At 37.7% G+C, this 18,192-nt stretch overlaps 1 protein-coding gene across 3 annotated transcripts in view; it reads left to right on the forward strand.

Moving 5' to 3' along the window:
• Nucleotides 1-18,192, forward strand: part of chst8 (carbohydrate (N-acetylgalactosamine 4-0) sulfotransferase 8) — a 167,117-nt gene that overhangs the window by 28,527 nt on the left and 120,398 nt on the right. For all 3 annotated transcript variants that reach the window (XM_077622792.1, XM_077622787.1, XM_077622779.1), the window contains one exon: nt 15,512-15,672. In XM_077622792.1, the coding sequence (XP_077478918.1) occupies nt 15,516-15,672 (157 nt within the window). In that variant the 5' untranslated portion in view covers nt 15,512-15,515. The remainder of the gene's footprint in view (nt 1-15,511; nt 15,673-18,192) is intronic.

Genomic DNA, 18,192 nt, shown 5'->3' on the forward strand with positions numbered 1-18,192 from the left:
TAATCTAACCCTCCCTTTAGAGCACATGTGTCAAAGTGGCGGCCCGGGGGCCAAATCTGGCCCGCCGCATCATTTTGTGTGGCCCGGGAAAGTAAATCATGAGTGCTGACTTTCTGTTTTAGGATCAAATTAAAATGAAGAGTATAGATGTATATTAAATTTCCTGATTTTTCTCCCTTTTAAATCAATAATTGTAATTTTTTAGTCCATTTTTGCTGGGTTTTTAGTTCCAAAATCATTTTGTAAAATTTAGAAATAGATATAAAAGCTAAAATAAACATTGTTTTTGATCTATAAAAAAATGAATATTCAGGGATTTTAATCCAGCTCTTTTAATCCATTTATAATAAAAAAAATCTAAATATTATATCTAAAATGGTCCGGCCCACATGAGATCTAGTCACCCCTGTTGTAGGCACTTTAAGATTGAAAACGAGGGTAAAGTTCATATTTTTCCAGGTCAGACATAAATCTAGCAGTGGCGGGCCGTCAGGGCCTTCAAGGCCTTCTCTGCTGGCCTAAGAAATATCTGAATCATATATTATATTTTGTCCATCAATACTTATTAAATAATTCAAAATTGTCTGTTAGCTTCCTTTCATAGATTTTCCCCCTGGTTGCATTGCTTCCAGATGTGTGTTTTTATATTGAATCATTTAACCAATCACATTTCAGCCATTATCTGTTGCCAGGGTCAGAAATCTGCCTCAAGGCCTTCACAATTAGTTCTGCGGGCTCTGCTGCATTAAACAAGCGTCGATAAGACTGTTGCTTTAACCAATCAGATTTCGAGTTGGCAACACCACAATGCCTTGTCGCAGGCGTAGGGATACGTCGTCGCTTTCACCAACTATGATTGGCTGGTGATTAGCCAGAGCTACCAAACTGTATTTGGAGCGAGCTGCACAAGCAAATATATTGTTGTGTTGCTTTAAAGCCATTTTCAAGACGGACTATGCTAGAAATACGACAGGACAGGCTCGACTTTCAGCATTAGCTTCGATGGCGATAGAAAAGAAGGAAGAAAGAAAGGAGGATGGATATTGTGTACAGTTAAAAATGATTTTTGTTGAGTAAAATATGGCTATATTCCGAAATAATATTTCAATTGTGGGCCTGGTTCTGATATCTGAAAAGCTCCAGTGTTTGTATTTAATCACTAAATGCTGCTGAAGTGGATTTTACCCCATTTTAGTGCAATTTTTTGCCATTTTGCCATTGACGTCCATCGCTGTCTTTTCCCGGGAAAATCACCCCCCGGCCTGGTTGTAATGTCTGAAAAGCTCCAGTATTTGTATTTAATCATTAAATGCTGCTAGGAAGTGGATTTTACCCATTGAAGGCGCTCCGAGAAAATGCACGGACCGCCACTGAAATCTAGCATTCGTTTCATATTCTGCTACTTCAAGAAGTGCAGGAATGTCTAATGTTGTGGCATAAAAAAAATGTAATGGAGCGAGCATATTGTCGTCCCCTGCAGCATATTTTCAGGGGTTATCAAAGTTATTAGTCGTTCTACCATGGCCTCTCGCCAAAATGTCACGGCATTTAAGCAAGAAGAGATTTAATGCCGAATCCCAAAATTTCAACCTGCAGGTGGCGCTAAAGGTCATAACAATGTGGTTAGGGTGGAGCATGAATGTTATTAAAAATGCCAGAGGAATCTATTTAATGGTCGTTTCAAGTGTCTGGATTTGCCGATACGTGAACCTTTTTTGAGTTGTTTTGGTCATGTCGCACATTTCGAGGCGTCACATGGTTCGTGCTTTTACTCGGCGCGCACAAATGTGTTTATCTATTTTACCGCCGGATTTCTGTGAAATAGCTTAAAGGTGGAAGAAGCGTGACCTTGAGGACCTTCATTTGAATGAGCGTCTTCTTCTCGCTTGATGTTTGACCTTGCAATTCTTGAAGCACAAATAGATACTGCCTGGAAAGTTTGATTCTTCGTTTTGAGTTTTGAAGGCATTTATTTTCTTTACTAGAGGAAGCTTCGATGCGGGAGTGTCGGGGGACCCTCTGCGGAAGCTTTTTGCTGATTCAAGGTCGAAAGGAAGGAAGGATTGTGTAGCCTTAGTTCTATCAAATAAGTGTTCAAAAGGTGGGTAGTCACCTGGACATAAGTTATGGTTGCTCATCAAAGGTGGAAAGAGGCAGTATGTGAACATTAGAGGACCCTCAGTTTAAAAATCAAAACCAAAACGTATTGCTTCCAGGCCCGGTTAAAAGGGAATGCAACTTCTATTGCTGTCAATGGTAACTAAAGAGCTTAGTGATGTGAGCTCACAAACCAACATTTTAAAACAATTAAGCAAATTTCTTCAGCGAAATACGCACAAGCTAAACATTTTTACATGCTGGTATTTCTTGTTGTTTGTATTTTTTTTCATTTTTGGAATTTTAAATTTTTAGGTCATATATAATATTTATTTTTTTGTATTCTCATGTTATTTCAGATTTTTTTTTAATTTTTGGAATTTAAACATTTTTATGTCATATATAATATTTTTTTTGGATTCTCATGTTATTTCAGATGTTTTTTTAATTATTTTTTTACTATTTAAATAATTGTTTTATTTACCCAAAAAGGATCACGCAATTATTTTATTCATTTTATTAGAAGGTTTTTTTTCCCATCGCAAAATGTGTGTGAGAAATACACGTGTAAGACACCTGTCCTGTATATATGTAAGCATTTAAGGAAAAACATCATAATTTGTGGATAAAACGATTAGGACTTTATGCAACACATTTTCTTGCTGTGGTTGCTATTACTAATACTATTTTCTCGCATATAAGCCATATTTGTAACCAAAAAAAAAAGACTGATTCAAGGGTACGCTTATATGCGCACAAGACTTGCTATACTCTTTCACCTGTTGATATCGGCAAAGTAACATTTACTATTTGTTGGTTATTTTCTGTTTTGCAGTTAGAAAACAACCATTACTGGATAAATTAATTCCTTATGATATTAACCCTAATAATGTGCTTTTCATTCATACAGTATCTCAGAAATACCACCTGCGATGATTTTTCTTAAGATTTTCCCTTCAAAGTAACACTTTTGTACTCCCTATTAAAACCATGAATATTGAAGGTGAAAATTATGAATTAGGGGGCGGCTTATACGAGAGAATTTGTAAAATGCAATGATTTTTAAGGCAATTTTAAGGGTGCGGCTTATATGCGAGTAAATACAATAGTAGTGATGTTTCAGCCATGACGATAAGCCCCAACAACACGGCGAAGTGATGTTCTTTACAGCGCTTTTCATGTGCACGCATTAAATCCATCGGAGCTTTGAGGTGTGGAAATAGAAGCTTGATATTTGATACGGGGAAAGGCCATCCAAGAGAGAGAAAGGGCACCTGCACATCCCTGCAGCATAAGCAAGTACTACTGGTAAACATTCGATTGAATAGAATCATTTTCAATTGAAAACGCAATGTTAAATCATTCGTTTTGGCTAATTTTTATGAGAATATAACTTTCATTGTATGGGAATTCGGCATCTTCTCTCAGTTTTCATGAAAATCCATTTTTTTTTCTAAATGTAGAGGTCCTTGTTTATGTTAGAAGTAGCGTTATCTTTAAGTTAAACCCAAAAATATAAGTGAGGTGACACAAATGTACTAAAAACACGGAAAAATTTAAGTTTAGATTCTCAATGAGGATATGAATTTACCATTGGATGCTACTGCGTGTACTAGCTGGATTAGCCGCCAGCGCTAGTTTAAAGCTGGGGGGCTTTGTTGCCATGGTTGCGGACCATCGCCCACCTGTTCGGCAGCCTTCGTGATGGAAATGAGTGAGGCTTGCCGTCTCTCCATGACCACTACATTAGGTACACCTGGCCCTGCAATAATGTAGTTTTTACAAAAATAATATCAGTAGCTATCATCTATCTCTTAATACTATGACTACGGTGACTCTAGTTCTATCAGTAGTACTAACTGCATTCTAACTACTGTTATCTCAACTACTACTACTGTATTTTGCCGTTTAATATACCTGGGTATATTAAATGATTTTTGCTTTTTTGAGCCTCCCATTTGTGCGCCATTTAATATACCCCTGCCGTTTAATATACCCGGGTATATTAAAAGGCAACTCGGCTTTTTTGGCAACATTTGTATGTGTTCATGGGGGCATAATTATAGATATTTAAGTTCATTAAAATTCAAAGTCAGACTTTATTCAGCAGTAAGTACTTTTAACCTGACCAATAAGTAGTTTTAGTCTGCAAAACATTGATGCAGCCTGTCACGGCATAAAGAGTGCATAGTGGATCGTACCTTCCCGTTTGTGCGCCATTTAATATACCCCTGCCATTTAATATACCCAGGTATATTAAATGGGGGGGTATGTTAAACAGCAAAATACGGTACTACTGATTTTTAAAAAGCCATTTGCTAGAGGGCAAAAATTGACATGCTGAATTTAATGTAGGAAACTGTATAGAATTCCAATATTTTGTTTGGCATAATTTTACACGAAAGAAATCTAATGTGATGAATTGAGCTATGTTGACTTTCCATTTCGATCTTCTGTTTAGAAAAGCGCAAATATTTCAATTTGGACCTGGCATCCTTTGATATTTCAGGAAAAAAGGTTGGAAATCCCTTTTTTAGGATTTATTTATTGTGTTTGAAGGCCACAGGGGAACATTTTACAAATGAAATTCAAACACAACCCTTCAAGTTCCCAATCGCACTGTTTCATCAACATGCTGTGAGATTATTTGTATTTGCCGTCTCTGTGCGTTTGTTTGTTTCCGCCCACTCCAAACTTTGGCAAAGTATTGATTTTGTATCCCGGCGCTCACTTTAATCCACATCAATGCCGCTTCCTCCACGCTCACTCGACGATGCTACGAAAGGTCACCGTTGCCGTTGTTTACAGACGAGCTGGGCGGAGGCTGATGTGCATATCAAATGACTCGGACGTGGAACAGAAGGGACTTGAGTCTTAAAAAAATGTCCCTTCCTTCCATGGAGGTCTAAAAAGTGTACGGTCGGTGTGTTTAGGGGCTTTAGCTGACCGTACAAATCGATATTTGTTGTAGGAAAAAAGCATTCTTGTTTATTTTTCAAACCTTCCCTCTGTGCTCCGCTGAACAGCTCAGTTCAAAATGCATGTTTTTGTGTTTCTCGTCTCCGTATCCCCTTGCGGTTTACTGCATTATTTGGTCTGAGTTGCTTCGGAAAGGGGTGTTTAAGTGCTGTGGTGGCATTATGCTTTCTGTGGACTTGTGATTGGTTTAACGTTTTTATATGCGCGAGGGCATATACCTACAGCGTACATGGAATCTTTGCAATAACGCCGAATAAAGAGCGTGGGATTCGTCGATGAAGCTTGTGTTTCAGGGAAATGAAAAACATTACTAACGGTCAACAAAGTTTGCAATCAAATGGATTCAGAGAAATTGCAAACTCCGTCCATCCGTTGACGACGATTTCGGATATATTTCTCCGTGACCGGACATTTTGTCGACGGACACTTCGTCGGGTTAGGGCAGGGGTCGGGAACCTTTTTGAAAGAGAGAGCCATAAACAATTCCTATTTTCTAATGTTATTGCCAAAGAGCCATTCTCAGAATTTAAAAGTAAAAATATATGAAAATGTGCTTTTTTTTGTCATTTCACCACTTTTTAATCACAAAAAGTCTCTGATTTCTTTTGACAACATTGTTATGATGTTGGTAATCAATCAGTATCAACGAGATGAGTCATGAAAAACTAAATTATGATTAAATTGGTGCTAGAGCTAGTCTTAACGCCACAGTGTCGACGTGACGCTCCTATTGGTGCGTTCAGGACTCGGCTCTCACACTAGTGATTTTCATATTTTACCTCACAGGTTAGTGGAGAGCCATATGCACCCATGGAAAGAGCCACATATGGCTCCCGAGCCATAGGTTCCCTACCCCTGGGTTAGGGGATAGTGGTTAAGGTTAGTGGTTAGGATTAGTGTTAGGGGATAGTGATTAAGGTTAGGGGTTAGGGTTAAGCTAACCTTAACCCTAAATATAAACCAAACCCTTATCCTTTAAAAAATCTGAATTAAAAACTCTCGATTATAAGTTTGACAGAGAGATTACCTGGTTGATCGCTTTCAACAAATTATTTATGCAACAAAACAATCGTTCGTGAGGAAGCAACCGTTCGACAAAAACGCTCTTCGACTAAATATCCATTCGACATATCGTCCGGCGACGATATGTCTGTTCGACGAACTGTCTGGCAACGAAGTGTGCGGCGACGACATGTCCGGGCACCATTTTCTCGCATATATGCTGTATTTGTCGCAAAAAAAATATGACTGAATCAAGGGTACGGCTTATATGCGCACAAATTAGACTTGACATGTTCGAAACTTCAATGTGACAAACTCCATAATGCAAGACAATGTGGCCGTTATGGTCATTTATTTCAAAATAGAGAAAAGACAAACTGATAAAACGATAAACAAAATTGATTTTGACGTCTATGAATGAAATTCAAGGAAAAAATAAATTGTTTCTAGCATAAAAGTGAAAAAGAACCCTCACTTGTGCCTTCCATTGCTCGCTCAGGGCGCCACCATCTTACCTAGGGATGACAAACGAGACCGCTACGGGCACACTTCCTGGTTGTACTGCTCACATGACTTCCTTTTGGAACGTCTACATGCAGGCAACACCCTTTAGCCATGAATATGGAGGTGAAAATTATGAATAAGGGGGCGGCTTATATGAGAGAAATTATAAAATTCAACGATTTTTAATTGTGAAGCTTATATGCGGAAGCGGCTAATAAGCGAGAAAATACGGTAATTGACGGCGTCCTTAAAATAGTTATTAGAAGCCTCGTAATTTGAGGGACGTGGGATGGTTTCTTTGACTGAAACTTCCAGAAATGAATGGAGGTCAACTGGCTGTGATTGTAATTTGCATTATGGACAAAACGGTGAGGAGTTTATCGTTGCTGAGCTCATGAATTATTGCCGAGGATTCCACTCTTAATGCACCCCCGAACCTCAAGGGAAGCCGTGCTTTTCCACGCTCTTGCTGGAGGTAAATAGTCCATTCATTTGTTCTGTGTCGATCTATGAACGGAACAAGCTGGGAAATAATTGGAGTGTTCAACGTCACACTGCGTCTGTAGTTGGGAAACTATCGAGTGACGACAGAATGGCACTTTTTGTCATCTTGGTCTGTAGATTTGGTCTTCTTTCTGAATTGACTAAGGTTTGGCAAGAAACGTGGCAAAATTCAGAACTATGACATCTAAATTATGTTTATTAAATATACCATATGAGCATTTTTCAGCAGAGTGCACGAAAGAGTTTGACGGTCTGATTTTTACGACATTTTAAAGCCATTTTGGGCATATTCCATTCCAGAACTTTTAATTAGAGTCCTTAACTTATGGTGTGCAACACGGTTTATGTCAAAATATGGATTATTAGCAACATAAATAATGATTAAACAAGCATTTATCTTTCATTTTTAATGGTTACGGCCATGTTTCTCGACAAACGAGCCGTATTATATGTCGTTTTATTTGATTTTTCTTTTTTTAACCATTGTCTAAGTTACAAAAAAAATCAATATATTTTTGTGGACAATGTACGATTTCCCTAAATTTGATAAAAATGATGCCTATTCATTTCATGGGAAAAAAAAATGACCCGATGTGAAAAGGATGTGACCCAGAAACGCCTTAAAAGCAACAGAATAGGATCCAAAATATACAGGAAGAGATGCAAAATAAACAAGAAGTAACCTGTAATTACTACTCCTTCCCATAAAACTATTTATTGACGTAGTTTGGGCAATATGCAATCGATCATTGGTGCGCAGGGATAACAATTGTATACAAATGCTTGTGCCTCAATGGTGTTTATTTTGCTGCTTCCTTATGATTTCACAAGAACAGGAAGAGTGTGGACGAGACTGGAAAGAAATGGGAAGTGCGGCACGACACTTTAAATGTGGCAGAACTCTCAATCGCATAACTTCACGGTCGTGTCAACGCAGGTGTCCTCGTTTGAAATCATGCACTTCTGCATCGGCGTTTTAATTCGGGTGTGATGCCATGGTGTTAATTGCATTAGGATTGAATACATCTGCAAGGGGAGAGTAGGCGTTCACTTTAATTACATTACAATCACTTTGATGGTATTTGATTTCTCTTAGGGTGCATCTTGCATGCTTCATTGATCTGGAATCACAACATCAAGGCGGGGGCAATTAGAACCAGCCGATGAATTTCCATAATTCTACTGTAGTTGAAAAAAAAATACACATTCTACAGTAATTTCCCAAAATGGTTAACGTAATCGTAACAAATAAGTCCAAGCTTGTAGTCCAGTGTTGCCTATTTGTATTTTTTAAGGGGCTAATTGGCTACATGAGTTTCAACGTGGACATCTGGCATAGCGGAAAAAATCAAGGGTTCAATCCGGGGCTCTAGAATGACTGCGTGGGTTTTCTCGGGGTCTTTGGCTTTCCAAAAACAAGCATGGTTGAAAACTATAAAAAATTCCCCCAAGTGTGACTATTAGCGCAAATGTTTGTCTGTTTCGTGTCCTGTGATTGGCTGGCGCAAATGTTTGTCTGTTTCGTGTCCTGTGATTGGCTGGCGCAAATGTTTGTCTGTTTCGTGTCCTGTGATTGGCTGGCAACTAAGTCAGGGAGTACCCGACCGACTTCCCATTGTTAGTTGACACGCTCCAGCACCCCCATAAACCTTGTGAGGATTAGTGAAATAGAAGATGAATAATGTGGACACCTTTTAGTAGTCCCTTGTAGGTTATATATTTATCAACAAATGCAGGTTTCCTGTATATTTATCAACAAATGCAGGTTTCCTGTAAAGATTGTATTTTTTCTTGCGCTTTGGCTTTCATTGACGGAGGGATTCAGTGCATTTGTTTACAAACTGGTGGACAGATTTTCTATTCCATACCAAAAACTCTCACTTTAACACCATTTTAACCCTGTCACGGAAATAACCCTGAATTTTCCTAACTCAAAAGTCTTGGTTGCTTATTCCAAGTCTTTGAGTTTGGTCACCTTGGCCTAGTTTCTCCGCTGCAATGCACTTAGTCACTCATTAAATGTTCATCTTTAGCAGAGCACACCATGTGGATTATTCAAGCATCTGCCCAAAAATGTTGATCTGCTTTCTGCTCACTGCCTGGGTGGCGCAGGAATCAATAGCGTCATGGCTGAGCGACTTACTATCTCTCAGTTGTTCTTGGCGCCCTATTATATCTGTACAAATGATTGCTTTTATAGTGTGTGGGTTCAATCACAAAAGATGAAACTTAACAAGCACAAAACAGAAAATAATGAAACACTTAATGAGAACGTGCCTAAATGAAAAAAGGAACATTAAGCAGTTTAAAAAGTACCGTATTTTCACACCTATAGGACGAGTCACTCCTCTGGGATGTTTATGAATGGATTTACCGTAATGCTTGGAATACACGAGGAGGCTAATTCTAGGGTGAATGTACGTACACTGGGTTAATCGCAATAGGTAGCCTGTCCACAAGTAATTAAACCAGTCAGTCAAGCGGTCAGGGTTGTAAAAAAATGTGAATTTAGTGCATAAACAAGACACCGACTTATTGGGCGCCTCGTCCATTTTGGAGAAAATTTTAGATTTTTAGGTGCGCCCTATATGTGGGAAAATACGGTAACCTAGCCACTTATTAGTTAGCCAATAAATTAGCTAGTCGCTGCATGACAAGCAAGCTAAGTTTAAATAAATGTTCCCTCTAAATAGCTGTAATCGAATTGTTTTTTCTCGACTAAAACATTTTGTATTTTTACTGACAAACTTTTTAAGTAACATAATTGTCATTTAAAAAAAAAATAGAGAACATCTTTGCCATCTGTTTTGGCATTATGGGATCACATGTAGTATTTTTTATTTTATTTTAATCTATCATGCCAATAAGATGTTTCCAAATATTGTTTCACCTTATATGCCTTTTTGATCATATTACGCATCCAAAGTATGACTACTCCATTTTTAATAGGTCAGAAATAGTCAGTTTTGGCCTTTGATCAGAGTGATGACTGTTGAAATGAACGCCACCGATCTCGACAAATCAACGCCTCTTTGAACACGATCCCGTGCCAGCCTCGTCCTATTCCCCAGCATGTCGTCATTAATTAATAAAGCATGCCTGGAAGTGGCTTTCATCTCATTTATTAGCCTGGCGCCAAGGCTTCCATCCAAGCCGGTACTGGAATGGAAATGATCCACTTCGTGACGGGCTGCGTCATGGCGGGCCAATCGGCTCCCGACAAATGTTGACTTTGCTGTTCTCAGGAGGCTGACTTGCAAAAAAAGTAAAAAATGCATGGCAATATTTAGCATTCTGGAAAATATTCATCCTCTCAATTTCCGTTAATTCTCACGAGGGTTGAAGGGGGTGCTGGATCCTATCCCTACGGACTTCGAGGACACCCTGAATCGGTGGCCAGCCAATCGCAGGGCACTAGGAGACAACCAATCATAGCTCAGGGCAATTTAACTAGCCTACCATGCATGTTTTTGGGCTATGGGAGGAAACTAGAGTACTCACAGAAAACCCACACAAGCCTGGGGAAAACATGCAAACTCCATACAGCGAGGAATCAAACCCTCAACCCCAAAACTGTGAGGCAGACATGCTCACCACATGTCCACCAGGCCATCGGTAGAAAATATAAAAATCTAGATCATTTTTTTCTTATAAACCAACTGACATGAACACTCCTATTTAGCAACTTGTACTTATGTTTTAATATAAATGTAGATATTGGAGGATTAATAGTCTATTAATAGACGATATGAATATTTGACTTACCCTTGGTGCTAACAGACATTATTACTCTTTAAAATAAAAAAAAGGCTATGAACATTTTTAACTCCTCAAATGACTTTTCGTCGTTATCTCTGACTTCTTCATCGCGTTGATTAGTCTTTGAAGATTAGAGGAACAAAAGCAAAATAGCACTTAGCATATCACAGATTAAGTTCATCCCTGCTCAGACGACGACAAGTACAACAGGCACAAGTTTAGACTGCAGAGACTTCTAACGACGTGTGGGGCTCCACGACAGCTTAACGTTCGCAGCTCAAACACAACAGAAGCTTAGCTCACTTGTCTATGCATTTCGCTGCCGCGGATGCGCCGTGGGTTCCGACTGGATCGTCACTTGGAGCAAAATATATCATATATAATACAGTGGCCGTCCGTGCATTTCCTAGTGACGCCTTCAGCAAAAACTATTTTATGGCTATAAAACCTCTATTGGAGCTACAGCTGCGACACATGAAAAATAATCATAACCTCTTACAATTGAAATATTATGTAGGAATATAGCCATATTTTACTCACCAAAAATCTTTTTTAACTGTACACAATATCCATCATCCTTTCTTTCTTCCTTCTTTTCTATCGCCATCAAAGCTAATGCTGAAAGTCGTGCCTGTCCCATCATGTTTCTGGCATATGTTTTTATTCGATTTAGTGCTGGAAATGTTCGTTCCCAGTTGTGACAGGCTTGCTTGCTTTGGAGTTGTCCGACCTTTCTTAATGATGTCCATCTTTTTTTTCTTGAAAAGTCCGTCTTGAAAATGGCTTTAAATCAACACAACAATATATTTGCTTGTGCAGCTCGCTCCAGATAAAGTTTGGTAGCTCTGGCTAGTCCACTCTATCACTAGCCAATCATAGTTGGTGAAAGCGATGACGTATCCCTACGCCTGCGAGAAGGCAATGACGTGTCCCTACGCCTGCGAGAAGGCATTGTGGTGTTGCCAACTCGAAATCTGATTGGTTAAAGCAACAGTTTTATCGACGCTTGTTTAATGCAGCAGAGCCTGCAGAACTGATTGTGAAGGCCTTGAGGCAGATTTCTGACCCCGGCAACAAATAATGGCTGAAATGTGTTTGGTTAAATGCTTCAAAATGAAAACACACATCTGGAAGCAGTGCAACCAGGGGGAAAAGCAATGAAAGGAAGCTGACAGACAATTTGGAATTATTTAATAAGTATTGATGGACAAAATATAATTAACTGACGGCACACCACTGATATACTATATATGTTGAGCTCAAAGTTTTTAAAAAAGTACCCGTGAACTTGCTTCATTTGAAAATTGAAGTTCATCCAACTATTTTTTAGCAGAAATAGGAGTACAAAATTAAATCCAATTAGAAGAACACAGAGTGGGAGCTGATTTCAACCTAAGCAACCTAATTCAAAGCACCATCTTTCTGACCTTTGTGACCTTTGTCTTCATCCCAAAATGCAATCACCTCTCGTTTCTTATTATTATCATATTCTTCAAGCTTGATAATTATCCCTTTATTTTTTTATTTTTTTATTGTTATTTTGAATAGAAATATATGTTAAAATTATTCACTGACTGCGTCGCTAACTGATCAAAAATGTACGTAAACACTGGAAAAAATATTTTTTTAGCTCAGCAACCCCACCCCATTAAAAAAATGTCCCATCATCAATTTCCCCTCACATACCGTATCTGAGGGCAGCCCGGCGGCTGAGTGGTTAGCGCGTCAGTCTCACGGTGGGGGACCTGGGTTCAAATCCAGGTCAGTCCACGTGTGTGGAGTTTGCATGTTCTCCCTGGGCCTGCGTAGGTTTACTCCGCGTACTCTGGTTTCCTTCCACATTCCAAATACATGCAAGATAGGCTGATTGGACACTCTAAATTGCCCCTAGCTATGAGTGATTGGTTGTTTGTCTCCTTATGGCCTGTGATTGGCTGGCCACCAATTCAGGGTGCCCCCCGCCTCTGGCCAGAAGTCAGATGGGATAGGTTCCAGCACCCCCCACGACCCTAGTGAGGATAAAGTGCTTCAAAAAATGAGATACCGTATCTGATTTAGCCATCAACGTCATTAAATTAAGAGTAATTTGAATGGGATTGGTGAAGAGGAGGGGCCAAAAAGAACACATCAGACAAAATGCTATTTGCTAATCCGGACACTATTAATTTGCTCGTTTTTTAATCCTCCCACTCTGGTTTATCAATAATGCATATGACTCACATTATTCATTTATGCTCTCACTATACTTTTGAGGAATTGAATATCAGTGGGGTGCCTTTACTGGGTAAAAAAGCTATTAAGTTAAAACACTTTTTTTTTTTTAAAAGTTGGCTCTGGTTGCAATAATTTGTTCCCAATCCTATATTGTTCCGTACAATATAAAAAAAAAGTATTTTCGTTCATAAATCCCTTTTAATGGTTCTAACGTTGGATAGCTTTATTCAAATTAGGAAGAAAATGACGTATCAGATTGGCAGATCCACAAAATAAACTTGCTCGGACTCTACTTTCATTAAAAAATACACGACCGGGACATCTTTAGTTATGATTTCTAGCATGTGATAACTGTGTTTTCTTGTCGCCATGCTATCTATGGCAGATTAGCAACCCCTGCTTTATTTATATGAATATTTATTTTGTCACCAATATGGACATGTTTTCTTCACCGACACCATTCGATGAGAAAACCGTTGCATATTTAACGCCGGAAGCATGTCACAGAAGCCATTGGACACTCATTGAATATTTAAAGTATTTTTTTTTAAGCCCTGGATGCTGCGTGACAGTCATGTTCTTTACACGTCACGGAAACGGTGCATTTGATGTCACGCTTGAGTAGTCATGCTCATTTGCATATTTATAGCAGGAAGACAGCCAATGTGTACTCTTGACAGTCCAGCTGGAATAACATTTGCCTACTTTAAGGTGTTTTTGTGGGGTTTTAGATTTGGTTTTTTTCAGGGAGGGTGGTAAACAGCTCTGATTCGTCCCAGTTTGTGGATTATTGCTCACAAATTAAATAGAATAAGAGGTTTTTACGCCAGTTTAGAGAAATGGATGGCAGTTGGAGCAGAAAGATGCTCGTTTTCAATTTAAGCAGGCAAAATAGAGCTGAATTCTTTTTTTGGGAGGATTTTTTTCTTACAGTAGAACGACATTAAAGTACACAGTGGCATCTTAAAAAAATTAGAAACTGCTGGCTAATTATTGCAACGTAAATGTATTATGGAGACGGCAAGCCGTTGATGGTGGATCCTAAAACAGAAACATTTTTGCTTGGTAATATTTAATAAACAAAGGGAGCCTGCTAAAACCGCGAATAGAAAATTACAACAAAAACGACAGGTACTGCAATTTTTACATGGGTAACAAAGTACAACCAAAAGGTCACGAATGAGTCGGCAAGTAGACTAAGGACACAAAAACAATCAAAAAGATAAGAACTCGAAGATGATGTATGTTCCACTTGTATAATGACAATAAAAACATTCAATTCAATTCGAATGGTTGTCTCACAACAACCACTATCCATTTTTCAAGATTCTCTCTTGCATACCTGTCCACCTCATCTAAATGCTCCCCTTATTAATGATTGCAATTCCCCTTATTAAGCAATTAAAAACCGTACAAATGCAATGTGGCACATATTTTCAAACACACACACATAGGGCTCACGTTAAAGTAAAAAATGTAGTACTACAAAGTGGACGGCTTTCATCCATGGTAGAATGGGCTCTCCCCGCCATCTGGCGGACAAAGTGGGTATCACATCTCCCATTATAACGGCTGTGGAGGGAACTATTTCAGCGATGCAGGGCACATTCTCATATGCTTTATTTATTTTAAGACATTAATATATCATTTCCTTATAATTTTCTCTCGTGTGTTTCCTCACATCTTACATAGAAAATTGGAACCAATTTTAAAGGGTTTAGTTCAAGGGTGTCAAACTCTGCTTGGTTCGCGGGCCATTTCATGTGGGCCGGACCATTTTAGATCTAATATCTAGATTTTTTATTTATTTTAAAATTGGAATAAAAGAACTGGATCAAAAGCCCTAAATAGTCAGTTTTTATAGATCTAAATCAATGTTTATTTGAGCTTTTTTTTCTTAGTAATGGAAAATTTATTTTAATCACGTTTTTCATTTCAAACGGAAATAAAATATTTTTTAAATTATGTTCAATATTGAAGTGGAAAATGGAAAATATTTGAATATTTATTTTTAGATTTTACAAAATGCTTTTTGAACTAAAAACACAAAAATGTATTTAAAAACATTGCAATGATTGTTTTTAAAAAGGGGAAAATCAGGAAATGTAATGTACATCTATAATCATTTGAATTGGATCTTAAAACAGAAAGTCGGCACTCGTGATTTACTTTCTCGGGCCGCACAAAATGATGCGGCGGGCCAGATTTGGCCCCCGGGCCGGCACTTTGTCACCTGTGGTTTAGTTGGTAGTTGTGTGAGGACTGTAGAACAAATTAGAGAATTTACATATAAAGTACACCTACTTACGAAATTTTCAAGTTATGAAAATAATTCTGGAACCAATTAATTTCATAAGTAGAGGTACGACTGTAATGTGTACCTGACATTTTTTTTTAGGTCAAAAGTAGAAATCTGCTAATTCTGCCTTTTTTGTGTGTGTCTGTGCTCCAGAATCATGCCAGGGATGAAGTGGAAGATAATGCTGGGCCTCCCATGGGGAAGATTGAGGCTACGCAGTTTATATTGGTTCCTTTTGGTGTTGACCACCACCATTGTTGTTCTTCTAATCCACCGTTTTGACAAGTCGGACGTGGCCAACGACAAAAAGCAAGGTCAGTGATCCCATCCCCATTCATCTCTTACAAAGAACTCCACTCATTGGCTGCGAATGACGGCGATAGAGGTCCGATTTATTCATATGGAAAGGTCGGTCTGGCTGCAAAAGGTCATGTTTCAAAGAAATTGACGATTGTGTATTTTTACGTAGGGATTATTTTTCGTATTTGTCATACAATACTGTACTTGTCCTACAGTACAAATTGAGTTGTTTTTTTCTAAGGTTACATCCAGGTCTTTGAGTTGAGCGTTGCCATGGCAATAGAGGAAGTTCATAGAAAGTCAAATCTTTGTGCTCACACAGGGATGCCAGGTGCTACTAATATTGTCACTTTGAAGGGAAAATCTTGCGACTTTGAACCGAAACCTTGAAATACGGACCCCGTGCTTAGAGACAAAACATCTGCTTATTCGCATATAACAAGCACAAACTTGATTTACTAACTAAAATGGGTGTTATTGCTGCAGTTTTTATCTCTATATGGATTTTCTTTGGCGTCAGCTGTTTTTCTTCTTCGGTGTCCCGTGAAGGTAAACATCGTATTACATGTTCTGATTCGGTTAACTGCTGGCTGACGACCCAGTGAAGGGTGATTTGTGCTGAAGGTGCGGGACACGGTGACCATAATTCTCACCCGTGCTCATCAATTGTCCAAGGACTTGTCTCGAGAACGGGGGTGTCAAGCTCGTCTTTGTCACGGTCCACATTGTAGACGTTGTCGCTTTCGGCTGGACATTCTGTGTACGTTTAATTGATTAGTCAAAACTTTTCTCTAATCAAATGGATAAACAAGCACTTTGATTGTTGATCAGTTGATTAGAAACCTTGTTGCAAGTATTTCTTTTTTAAAAAGCAGGATTTTTGAAAAAATTTATGTTATAAAAAGTATTTTATTCATGTTTTTTTGTATTCTGTATTACATTTCTTGTTTGAAAAAACAGAAAAAAAATATTTATTTGGTTTTGTTACTAGAGGAAAACAAAAATTGATTTAATCCCCTTTTCTTTTAAGTTTATGTTTTTTTACTTAAATTTTACAAAAGTAATACGTTTGTGACATGGTGTTAGTGGTTAGCACATCTGGCTCACACTTTAGAGATCTAGGCTTCAATTCCTGATTGCTTCCTTCCTGTGTGAAGTTTGCATTTTTTTCCCGTGCCTGTGTGGGTTATCTCCGGGTACTCCGATTTCCTTCTACTCCTCAAAAACATGCATGCGTTGACTGCTCTAGATTTTCCATCTCATTGTGCCCTGCGAATAGCTGGCAACTAAATCCGGGTGTTCTGCCCATTTCCCACAGTTTTCTGGGGTAGGCTCCAGCACCCCCACAACCTTAGGATAGCAGTTTGGAAAATGAATGAAAAAAAAAAGTAATCTACGGTTTTCAGTGCTATTTTTTTTTTTACAGAAATTATATTCTAATTTCATTTTTAGCAAGAAACATGAAATTGAGGCACATAGTTACAGGCCATATTTGACATATCATATTCTATTAATTGTTAAATATATGTGTGTATATATATATATATATATATATATATATATATATATATATATATATATATATATATATATATATATATATATATATATATATATATATATATATATATATATATATATATATATATATATAGATATATATATATATATAGATATATATATATATATATATATATATATATATGTGTGTATATGTGTGTATATGTGTGTATATGTGTGTATATGTGTGTATATGTGTGTATATGTGTGTATATGTGTGTATATGTGTGTATATGTGTGTATATGTGTGTATATGTGTGTATATGTGTGTATATGTGTGTATATGTGTGTATATGTGTGTATATGTGTGTATATGTGTGTATATGTGTGTATATGTGTGTATATGTGTGTATATGTGTGTATATGTGTGTATATGTGTGTATACGTGTGTATACATGTGTATATATGTGTATATATGTGTATATATGTGCATATATGTGCGTATGTGTGTGTATGTATGTGTATATATATATATATATATATATATATATACATATATATATATATATACATACACATATATATATATGTATGTATATATATATATATATATATATATATATATATATATATATATATATATATATATATAAGCTTTGGTGCTTGCACTCCATCGAGACTGATTCGAACGTACTGCTGCTAGGAGTTTTTTTTTTTTAAGTTGTCTATTAACAACAACAGCCATTATAATAGCGCAATGGCAAGTTAGATACTACATCATTTATTTTTATTTGCCTGGTGGTTGCCAAATCTTTTAAAGTGACTTTACAGTCTGCAACACAAGGAAGGGTGCACAGCAAAGTTGATCTATCGAACAGCAGGCGCTCCGCGTTTTATTGATGGACCTCCAAACGTGCATTCAGTCGCAGCACTCTGATGAAATTGCTTTTATTGGATTTCATACAAGAAAAAATAATGCCGTCCTTTTTAAAGGCTAGTGTTTTCACTGGTGTGCATGTCTCGATGGCGATGAA

Source organism: Stigmatopora argus, chromosome 2 (genome assembly GCF_051989625.1).
Source record: "Stigmatopora argus isolate UIUO_Sarg chromosome 2, RoL_Sarg_1.0, whole genome shotgun sequence".
Taxonomy (NCBI): Eukaryota; Metazoa; Chordata; class Actinopteri; order Syngnathiformes; family Syngnathidae; genus Stigmatopora; species Stigmatopora argus.